Here is an 11,836-nt window from a genome sequence, read left to right on the forward strand (position 1 = left end):
CACAAGTATCAAGATTAGGACGCAGTCAACCTCTAAGTAGAAAAACAAAAATAAGCAGCTGCCAGTTTTCTGACTTACACGTAGAGGCTGGCATACAGGTTATTTAACATAGAGATTATGCAAAATAACATAAAATATAAAGCAATTTCCTCTTATTTCTAAAGTCCAAAAAAATTTAACATTTTATAATTTCAAGAACCTTCTTCAGGCATAATGGTATTTTGTTAATGATATATTCAAACTTTAGTTAGATGTTTTTGAAAGCACTAATACAAAATAAAATTTTAGTAAATTTGACCAGTTTCTGAAGAAGTATTTTTATAAATGTGGTAGTTTAAAGCCAAATTTCAATTGGGATAGTGTCCATGTTTATTTGGATATGTTTTGGTATTTCAAGCAAAAACAAAAATAACTATCAAAGAAACAAGATTTGGAGTGACAAGTTACAATTACTTCTGAAAAAGCAAGATTCCACTGCAAATAATATCCCCAAGGCCACCTGTTAAAATAGCACTCTATGCATTCCATCATTCTTTAGCTGTAACCACAAAGACTGGTTTTACACCTAGGATATACAAGAAGCATCAGATTAAAAGCATCAAATACCAGCCTATACAAATTTGCCAAACAAGCATAGCAAAAGGAAAGCATGACACAAAGTTAAAAGAACTGGGCTCCAAAGGGAGTTAAATAAGCCCAAACAAATTCCAATCCAAATTCATACTGTGCTTCAACCTAAAACTGGTAAGAACCACCAATTCTGACATCTCCTATTTCCCACTAGTTACATCTCCCCGTTGCCTCCTGAAATTTCTCCACTGATCCCATCACTTCTTAGGAGCCTTGCGGTTGTAATCTCCATGGCCCTTCTTTTCTCAGAAAGTTGATATAGCACCAGGTCCCCACATTTTACTATCTTTGCAATTTAGCACTATGTTTTGTTCTACCCTATTATATATTAATTTTTCCCCAATCTCCTGTACCCAGGTCTTCCTGATGGATCAACCTCTTGCTCTTTATCACTGTGTCCTCGCTACAATATTTAGCTTCTCCTTTCAGAGTAGAGTATCTCTTTTTCTGACATTTGTAATTCTGGCTCACCATCAACACCCCCTTCCTTCCCTAGAGATTACCATAGTCCCAGGTCTCCATTCCTAGCCCTTATCCTCCTAAGTTAGACCTCTTCCTTTCCAGAGTTTGTGAACATTAGTTTGGCCAAACTGGGATTGTACCCTGAAGGCACAGGCTGTCTCCCCTCCTCCCCACCCCCACCCCACAAAACTAAAAGTCTCTCACCGGCGCTGGCCTGATCTCCACCCCCTTAGATCCATCTGCACCCCTCCCTGCCCGTCACACCAGGCCCCCCACCCCGTAGCTCTCCTTCCACTATCCCGCGCTCCTCTTCCCCACTCCTGAACGCATCTCCTAAGCTGGGCCTTACCCGTAACCCTGACACCGAGAAGGCCCTGCCAGCACCCCCACGGCGTCTCTCCTCCGGGCTTCCTCCGCTCCTCAGTAACTGTCCCCACGCCCCTTTCCCTCTAGGGCCCCGCGCGCCGTCCAGAGCCCCCTCCCCGATTAAGCTCCCGCTGTCACTTGGCCTCTCATCCACAAGATGGCGGAGCTGTTGCCCCCACCCCCGGGTCCTCTCCGCAACCCCTCCCGCCTCCCCGGAACTCCCGTCCGGTCCCTTCAGCAGCCCCCGCCGCCAGCCTCGGCCCAGGGTCCCGCTGCCCCTTCCTCCGGCGGGCGGGCGGCCCAGGCCCGAGCCTCAGCAACGTCGCCAACGCCACCGCCTCCACCGTTCCCCGGCCTGCGCCTCCTCCTCACCATAAACTTGAGCGCTTTTTCCTGCAGCACCGCCTCGGCCGGGTCCATAATCACCGGGGGCCGCTGGGTCTGCACTCCGCCGGGGCCGCCCCCTTGGTGCCAGGCCGCAGCCAACGCAGCGCCCGGATCCGCCTCCTCTTCCTTGCCCCCCGCCCTCCCTTACCTCCCAGCCACCGGCAGGGGGCCAGGGACGACCCGCTGTTCCGTGCACATGCGTGATCCCGCTGGCTCACGGGATTTGTAGTGCCGGAGTTTCCCGCGGCAAAAAATGAGGCCTCGCAGCGAACCGCAATTCCCGCGGTTCACTGCGGCACGGTCGCGGTGGCCGAGAGCCACATCTAGACAACTCTATTTGATGGCGATCAAATAGGGAAAATCGGCTGATGGGAATCGTAGTTTACAGCCTCTACGGATGGGAAACGGGAGGGGGCACGGGTGTCTCCGTGGTTACCGAGCGACGCTAATGGCTGTTTGCCTGGCATTTGATATCAAGATGGCGACCATTGCCTCACCTGTAGCCCAAATACTGGAAAAAACTGAGAGGACTTAGAGGTCCTGGCAGCACCTCACAGGCCAAAGCAGAATTCCAGGGTCCTTCTAACCTATTATCCCACACTGCTCCTGAGGACCTTATTCTACCCCCACAAGAAGTCAGGGCCAGAGAGAACTCCGCTCAGAAAATTCTTAGGTGTTTAGTACTCAGAAGTCATGGCCTGTTACTGCTAACCCTGGGATTTAAGCCTTGCAGTAACGGTCAGAAAGTGCTTACAAAAGGCCTTCAATGATGGGATATAATGGCTATCCAGCAAGTAAAGCTTATAAGTATTTATTTTGGTCTTGAAAGAGATTGGTTGATTGTGTTTTGAAGATGGGATCTACCCTAATCTCTCAACACTAGGGTTGGGCTAAAAGTGATAGACTAGTACAGAATATCTGAATTGATAAAATAAATGGATTGGGGAAATGGCTTTTCACTTACAGGAAAAATTTCCATTGTAAACTATTTTATTCATCTATTCAGTGAACAGTAGGCACATAACTGTGTCCAGACATCATCCTAAGAAATGGGGATTCATTGGTGAACATGATAGATCCAATCTTGTGGACCTCGCATTTCTAGTATACTGATACTTTATTCTAGTCATCTCTATGTCCACAGAACTCACCACAATATCTAATACATGACAGGCTTTCACTTAACAAAAAAAGTTTTACTTTTTTTTTTTTTTTAAGTTTTACTCTTTAATAAAAAAAAGTTCTACACAAGTGCAAAATGGAGAACTTCAAACTCATAAACGTGAAAACTACCTGGAAGTTTTCATAGGACTAAGGCGGTATGTGACTCAATTGCCAAAAATGCTAACAGGGGGTGGGGGCAGCCTGGGTGGCTCAGTGGTTTAGCACTGCCTTCGGACCAGGGTGTGATCCTGGAGACCCCGGATGGAGTCCCACATCGGGTTCCCTGCATGGAGCCTGCTTCTCCCTCTGCCTGTGTCTCTGCCTCTCTCTCTCTCTCTCTCTCTCTCTCTCTGTCTTTCATGAATAAATAAATGAAATCTTTTTTAAAAATGCTAAAAGGGCTGTAGGCAACTTGAAGAAGTGTCTGGAAAATAGAGGCTTATGGTCTTTGTTTTGAAGCAGTCAGACCACACCTGGAACACTTTGTTCAGTTATGGGCACCATGTCTCACAAAGATGGTATGCAGGAGCATAGCCAAGGCCAGAATGAGCATGGGAGAAAATGCTGGTAGATGATTATTCTAAGAAAAAGATCACTTAGGAATACTGTGACAATGAAATTCAAGTGTTTGAAAGTATTTGAAAGGCATGTGACAATAATAACAATTATCACTATATTAGCTCTTTGTGCCAGGCATGTACTAGGAATTTTATATTCATAATCTCAAATATGGGGCACCTGGGTGGCTCAGTCAGTAAGTGTCTGCCTTTGGCTTAGCTCATCATCCTAGGGTCCTGGGATCAAACTGCATGACAGGCTCCCAGCTCAGCAGAAGTAGGGAGCCTGCTTCTCCCCCTGCTCATGCTCTCTTTCTCTCAAATGAATAAAATCTTTTTTAAAAATTTACATAATCTCTAATGTTCATAATTACTCTGTAAAATAGGCATTACTATCCCTAATTTACAGATGAAGAAACTGATAGATGATGATTTGCACAAGTCATACAGCAAGTCACATTGCAGAATTCTAACCCAAGTCTGCTGGACTCCAAGGCCTGTGCTATTTTCACTGAACCAGACTTCAGTGGCAAAGGACTCAGACTCAGAGCTTTCTAGTAATCAGAGCTGAACTGACAAAGGAATGGACCATCCCATTCCTGAAAACATTTAGAGGCCAGGTGACTATCTGTAGGGTAATGTGTATAAGATATTGATTTGGGGGGGGGGGATCTTTTAAACCCTAAGATTCTATTCTGCTGAGAAGTCATTCAATTTATTTTGTTATCCAAAGAGGAGTAGGGATCTCTGGGTGGCTCAGTGGTTTGGTGCCTGCCTTTGGCCCAGGGCATTATCCTGGAGTCTCAGGATCAAGTCTTACATCAGACTCCCTGCATGGAGCCTGTTTCTCCCTCTGTCTCTCTCTCTCTGTGTCTCTCATGAATAAATAAATAAAATCTTAAAAAAAAAAAAAAAGAGGAGTAAATAAGAAAACACTGCCAGATGAGGCTTGTAGTGACAATCCTCACTTTGTCCAGCCATGTAGAAGTAAGGATTTGTAAAACAAATCCAAGTTTTTGTTTGAAAGCTCAACCAGCAAGACAGTTCATATGCATATGGTTTGAAAGTGAGCTGGCAGAGACTGGGTACAGAAAGGGTAAATCCTCTTTTTTGAAAATTGACTACTTAAGGTCAGGCAAACTGAGAAATCCAAGTATAAACTGCTTTGATTTTGAAGCCTCTCATATCCAACAAAGTTTAGGAAAGTTCATTGTTAAGAGGTCTAGTTCTAGCCCATCCTTTCTCCAGTTAATTGGTTGACTCAACAATTAATTGAAGCTCTCTGGTCCTCTCTCTTGTCATCTGGAAAACAAAGATCTCTGCCAACTCTAAAATGGATACACTCATGAGCCTGCTTATAGTGCAGTTGCTCGAGAAGAACACTGAATCATTAGAACCTTTTAAAGCTTCACTTTACTGCAAAATTCTATTTCTAGTATGAGAAATCACAGCTACTATTGGACCTAATTTCTTCCCAACCTCCTGGTTTAAGACCTCAACGTACTCTGACTCATCCTTGTCTCTTAGTGTCTGTACTCAGCCGATAATCTCTCAAAATGTCTCTTCCAGCCTCTATCTCCAATGCTAGTCTTTCCAGACTATCACCTTCTTTTTTGCTTAGTTCCCCATATTTACCTCCAATCCAGTTCTCTGACTCTAGGCTATCATTCCACTTCCTCAGATATTGTCTTTTAGACTTTATTTGCATCACAATTCTTCCCAGCTCAATCCTAGTTTGGCTATTTTATCTCTGTTATCTTTGTTTAAATTCTCTTGTCTGGCTTTCCAGAACTTCACAATCTTATCTAGTTCCCTCTCAATCTTACTTCCCACTTTGCTTTAATATGTCCCTCTGCTCCAATCAAACATTTCTCCTACACACCTGTTCAGCATATTCCTGCCTCCTGGCTTTAGCTTGTGGTATTCATTTCTGACTTCCAGAAGTCTTCCCTTTTCTCCCTCTTTCCTACTCATCCTTCAAGGTCTGATTTAAATCTTAAAAAAAAAAAAAAAAAAAAAAAAATCATCTAGGGACCCCTGGTTGGTTAGGTGGTTGTCTGCCTTTGGCTCAGGGCATGATCCTGGAGTCCTGGGATCGAGTGCCACATCGAGCTCCCTGCATGGAGCCTGCTTCTCCCTTTGCCTGTGCCTCTGCTTCTCTCTCTCTCTCTCTCTCTCTTTCTCTCTCTCTCTCTCTCTGTGTCTCTCATGAATAAATAAATAAAATCTTTAAAAAAATATTACGTAGGAGCACCTGGGAGGCTCAGTCTGTGAAGTGCTGGACTCTTGGTATCAGCTCAGGTCTTGATCTCGGGGTTGTAAGTTCAAGCCCTACATTGGGCTCCACGCTGGGCTTGGAGCCTATTTAAAAAAAAAATAGTTGTCTAGTTAATTATTCTCTTTTAGCACATAGCTTGTTCCCTTCCTTTATCTTTCCCCCATAGACAATTTTTACCTTTTTGATTGTATGGTTCTTGCAAAATAGTTATTCATGTGCTACAATTTTAATTCTATTAAATGTTTATATATCTCATTATATATATTATATAATATTGTTTTTATGTCCCATTATGTTGCATATTTTTTCACCCAGCGCCAATGGGGTTTTGTTTGTTTGTTCTAAGATTTTATTAATTTATTCATGAGAGACACACAGAGAGAGGCAGAGACATAGGCAGAGGGAGAGGCAGGCTCCCTGTGGGAAGTGGCAGTGCTGATGCCAAAAGAAAGCTCTGGAAGGATGCCAGGAGTCAGCAGTGCTCTGTGCTGGGAGGGGACAGCATGCCACCCATGGTGGCCCCCATGGCCCTCTTAGCCTACCCCGCATGTCCTCAATGGCAGTGACCGGACACTTGGTCCCTGAGAGCATCTTTCATCGACCTGCTGTCCAGGTTGTCTCTATGCACATTTACAACTGTCCATCAGCTGTAACATCATACCTTAGGCAGGGGTCCCATGTAAGTGGACTAGATCCGACATCTGAGAGGGGGACAGGGCATAGGTATGCAAAGTCGCATACAATTCCACGAGACCTAAAATAGCAAGTTGTTCACATAGCATTTGTGTAAGGAGATCTAGTCACAGTAAGATGGCAGATGAACCAGAGCAACTCCAGTCTAACAAATAAAGGATTTCAGGTATGGTAAAAAACAAACAAATGTGGGACTTGATCCTGGGGCACCGAGATCACGACCTGAACCAAACCAATGAGCAGCCCAGTGCCTATGGTTTTAAGATCCATTCATGTTGCTATGTGTACATCTAACCTGTTGCTTCTAAATGCTGCATAGTAGCTTGATGATATGTATGCCCCATGTTTTACCCATCCACTGTCCCAGCGAAGCCTACAGTTCCCAATCACCCCTGATAATGCTGCAGAAGAAATCAACCTCCTACATACCCCCTGAGTAAGAATATCTTTGGGAATACATATCTAAGATTATACTTGCTGGTTCATAGGCTATTAAGGACACTTAATTGGACATGTAGTGCCAAACTGAAGTACAGAAAGACCAGAACAGTCTATACTTCCACCACATTATCCCACCACACTTGGCATTATCCAGCTTTCTACAGTTTTTTCTCCCAGTCTATACATCTTACCTTCTTTAAGAAAGCCCACAAGGGGGGCACCTGGGTGGCTCAGTGAGTCTGCCTTTGGCTCAGGTCATGGTCCCAGGGTACTGGGATTGAGTCCCTCATCAGGTTCCCCACAGGGAGCCTGCTTCTCCCTCTGCCTGTGTCTCTGTCTCTTTCTGTGTGTCTCTAATTAATAAATTAATAAAATATTTAAAAAGAAAGAAAGAAAGCCCACAGGGGCAGCACCTCTTGATTTAGGATCAGGTCATGAGATCAAGCCCTGCATTGACTGGGTGTGGAAACTGCTTAGGATTCTTTTCTCTCAGGTGCCTGAGTGGCTCAGGGGTTGAGTGTCTGCCTTTGGCTCAGGGCATGATCCTGGAGTCCCAAGATCAAGTCCCACATCAGGCTTCCTGCATGGAGCCTGCTTCTCTCTCTGCCTATGTCTCTGCCTCTTTCTCTGTGTGTTTCATGAATAAATAAATAAAATCTTAAAAAAAAAAAAGATTCTCTCTCTCTCCCTCTGCCCCTCCCACCCCCTCATACACCCTCTCTAAAAGGAAAAGAAAGAAGATCCGCAGGGATCGTGCTCATCTTTAAGCACACTGCTCTACTCTTCTAATCTTTATCCCCGTAATGTGTGATTGTAACACATAGCAGGCTGGAGCCAGAAATAGACCACATATGCCTTCACTTTCTTTCTCATTCCATGGCATTCCCTTCTACTATACCCAATAGGGGTCTCAGTCCTGATTGCACTTAAGAGTCATTTGAAGGGTGAGGTGCCTGGGTGGCACAGTCAGTTAAGTGTCTGACTTTTGATCTCAGCTCAGGGGCTTCATTTATTTGTTTGTTTGTTTATTCTTAAGTAGGCTACATGCCCAGTGTGGAGCCCAACACAGGGCTTGAACTCAAAACCCTGAGTTCAAGACCTGTGCTGAGGGGTGCCTGGGTGGCTTAGTCAATCAAGCTTCTGACTCTCAGTTTTGGCTCAGGTCATAATCTCAGGGTTGTGAGAGCCCCATGTTGGGCTCCACACTCAGCACAGAATCTGCTTGAGATTCTCTCCCTGTCCTTCCCTCTCTTTCCCTCTCCCTGCTTGCTCACATGTGCTGTCTCTCAAACTAAATCTTTTTTTAGGGATGCCTGGGTGGCTCAGTGGTTGAGCATCTGCCTTCAGCTCAGAGCGTGATCCTGGAGTCCCGAGATCAAGTCCCACATCGGGCTCCCTGCATGGAGTCTGCTTCTCCCTCTGCCTGTGTCTCTGCCTCTCTCTCTCTCTCTCTCTCTCTCTCTCTCTGTGTGTGTCTCTCATGAATAAATAAAATCTTTAAAAAAAAAAAAAAAAAGCTTTTTTAAAGAAAAGACCTGAGCTGAGATCAAGAGTCAGCTGCTTAGCCAACTGAGCCACCCAAGCAATCCAGCTGCTGAGGGGCTTTATAAAAAAACATTAATGTCCAAGCTCTCTACTCCCCAGGTACCTTGGCAATGGTAATTGTAAAAGGTGCCCAGATGAAAAAAAAAAAAAGTGCCCAGATGGATCTAATCTGTAGCCAGATTTGAGAGCACTCACTGCCTTGGAGTTTAGATGCCCAGTGCCTTGCTGACCTCTGGCCACCCAGAGTCTCCCTTCCATGCCTAACTTGTCTTCAAAACTCTAGAATTACTTCTCCTACCCTCAACCCCTGTTTTCCATGGATAGCCAATCAAAGCTCAAAGTTGACTGGAAGCAAAGTGATAAATTGATTAAAACCCCAACAATTATCTGATATCTGATAGGCTTATCCTTAAGGTCAAGACCTCCAGCGGAGGTGGGAAAGATTATTTGTATTTCAGTTGGCAGGAAAGACACTGTTTTAGTTGTGGTCTAAAGAAACTTCCCAGTTCCCCTCACTTCCTTATTCTTATATAAGAGGTCAAGAGTCAGTGACTTCTGAGTCTGTTGGCCTCATTGGGGTTCTATAGTCTTATACCTAAGTGGAAATAGTCCCTATTAAGAGGGATCCAGGGGTACCTGGGTGGCTCAGTCAGTTAAGTAACTGCCTTGGGCTCAGGTCATGATCCCAGGGTCCTGGGCTAGAGAGCCCCACCTTTGGGCTCTCTGCTTAGTGCGGAGTCTGCTTTGTTGTGCCCCAGATTGCGAATCCGAGAAACCACCAAGGAGCTGACACCGATGCAAACATACGAGGGTTTATTTACAAACTCAAGCTTGGGTCCAAGTATACCCGACACAGCGAAGCAGGGACTTGGACCCCGAAGTGGGATACAGCTAGTTTTTTTATAGGCTGGTCTAGGGGATTTTCAGAAGGGGTGGAGGAATTTCTCAAGTTCTGTTTACATTGATATGGGGCTTAAGGGCATTGAGCTCTGTTCTCATTCTAATATGAGACTTTCTACCATGGGCATGGCCTCTGTTGTCTTTCTGATATGGGATTACCTGCTGAGGACATTGAGGACATTCTGCAGTTTTTCCCATAAAGTTCAGCTCTTATTCACAGGGGCCTAAAATGGCTGTACTTGTGCTAATGCTAAATGGCCTTAATTTTTCTCGGCCTCCACAGCTTCTTCCTCTCCCTCTGCTCTTCCCCCCACTTGTGCTCTCTTTCTCTCGCTCACTCTCTCAAATAAATAAATAAAATATATATTTTTTTAAAAGTGATGCAGATTTGGTTCACAACTGTTATCACTATCACAGTCTTAGGCCATCCTTATCTAGACAGAGCAGTCAGTCCACTTCATGGCAGTTCTGAGGAGTGGGGATGGTGGCGGTGGAGCCACCAGAAAGTGTTCCAGAAAAAGGTAACTGCATTTTTGGGCAAATGCAACCACGCATTCTGAGAACCCAGACAAGGCCAGGTGACTTTAGGGGAATCGTGCCACTAGATGAGACTGCAGAGGACAGTAGCATCGGCTCTACAGGCAAGCCATTACTCAGCCAACATATTCTGGTCAGGTGAACCAGCTGACATCCTTTCAAACTGAGGTCATTACCTATGCCCTACCAGCTATAAAATATTTTGACTTTCACCCTAGTTTATAGGCCACATTAAGGTATTTAGACTTTATCCGGAGGGCTGTAAGAAACTGATAAATTTTAAGCAGGGCTGCAGCATGGTCAAATTTGTATTTTTAGAAAATCATTTATGGCTGGAGGCTGGGAAAAGGATTATGAGGTTGCTGGAATCTTCCTAGGAGAGATGATGGAGGCCTGATGAGGGAGATGATGAGAACACAAAGAAGTAAATAGATTCCAGAGATATCAAGGAGGCAGAATCTGTAGGACTTGGTGATTAATTGGATATGTCATAGATGATGTCAAAGGGATATGTCAAAGATGACTTCTAGGTATCTAGCTCAGGAAACAGGATGAATGAGGAGTGCCATTATTTGAGACAAGGAACACAATAGAAGGAACAGGGGGTAGGAGGATAATCCGTTCTTTTTTGGACATATTGCTTTAAGGTGCCTGTGAGACCTATACATGGATTCAGATGTTGAGGAGGCAGTTGAATATTTGGAACTGAAGCTGGAGCAAAGTCCTGGGCTACAGATAGGGATCGTCAGCATATACTGGTAATTGCAGCACCTGCCCCCCACCCCCCACCCTTGAAAGGATGAAATCACCCAGGTAAAAGTGTAAGTGTAAAGAGTAGCAAGTCCAAGAGTCCTGAAGAACCTTGAGATTTGCAGGATGAGCAGAAGAGGAGATGGCAAAAGAGCCCAAGAAATGACCAGAGAGGCAGGAGGAAAAACCAGTGAGTGTGGATCTTGTTAGTGGGAAGCAGATACCATACTGCAGTGAGTTGAGTGGCTCTCAAGAGAAGAGATAGCATAAAAGAGGTAGAAGTTGAGGACCTAGAGAAAGTGTTCATGTTTTGTTTAAAAGAAGGAAGACTTGGAGCACCTAGGTGGCTCAGTTGGTTAAGCATCTGCTTTCGGCTTAGGTCATGATCCCAGGGTCCTGGGTTTGTGCCTCATGTTGGGCTTCCTGCTTAGTGGGGAGCCTGCTTCTTCCTCTCCTTCTGCCTCCCTCTCCCTCTGCCTGCACTCCGCCTGCTTGTGCTAGCTCTCTGTCTGTCAAATCAAGAAATAAAATCTTAAAAAAAAAAAAAAAAAAGGAGACCTTAGTTCAACGGAAAACTGAAGAGGTGTGACGACTAAATGCAATGACTTCTCTCTGATTGAACCATAGAATAGCATACACACACTGACACACAACAGAGAAAACCCCTATACAAGATGGTAGTGGGACAATCAGGGAAAACTGAATATAGGTTGCATATTAGTTAATAGTATTATACCAGTGTTACATTTCCTGAGTGTGAGGATTTTATTGTGAGAATCAGAAAATCAGAAGATACCCCAGTTCTTAGGATATATGCTAAAGTATTTAGGATGAAATGCTGTGATGTCTGCAACTAAATCTCAAATGGTTTAGGGAAAAAAGCATGTGTGTGTGTGCGTGTGTGTGTGTGTATATATATATATATATATATATATATATAGAGAGAGAGAGAGAGAGAGAGAGAGAGAGAGAGACTGAGAGAGAGAGGAGGTAGAAAACTAAAGCAGGGGATCCCTGGGTGGCGCAGCGGTTTGGCGCCTGCCTTTGGCCCAGGGCGCGATCCTGGAGACCCGGGATCGAATCCCACATCGGGCTCCCTGCATGGAGCCTGCTTCTCCCTCTGCCT

General features: G+C 44.8%; 1 protein-coding gene across 10 annotated transcripts in view; it reads right to left on the minus strand.

Moving 5' to 3' along the window:
* BTRC (beta-transducin repeat containing E3 ubiquitin protein ligase) overlaps positions 1-1,987 on the minus strand; it is a 180,877-nt gene extending 178,890 nt beyond the window's left edge. For 4 of the 10 annotated variants that reach the window (XM_077877921.1, XM_077877917.1, XM_077877916.1 and 1 more), the window contains exon 1: positions 1,831-1,987. In XM_077877921.1, coding sequence (XP_077734047.1) covers positions 1,831-1,878 — 48 coding nt within the window. In that variant the 5' untranslated portion in view covers positions 1,879-1,987. Of the gene's footprint in view, positions 1-1,441; positions 1,541-1,830 lie in introns of those variants that run through there. The other 6 variants (XM_077877918.1, XM_077877913.1, XM_077877919.1 and 3 more) reach the window with 4 other exon arrangements.
* Positions 1,988-11,836: the final 9,849 nt, after the last annotated feature.

Source organism: Canis aureus, chromosome 29 (genome assembly GCF_053574225.1).
Source record: "Canis aureus isolate CA01 chromosome 29, VMU_Caureus_v.1.0, whole genome shotgun sequence".
Classification (NCBI taxonomy): domain Eukaryota; kingdom Metazoa; phylum Chordata; class Mammalia; order Carnivora; family Canidae; genus Canis; species Canis aureus.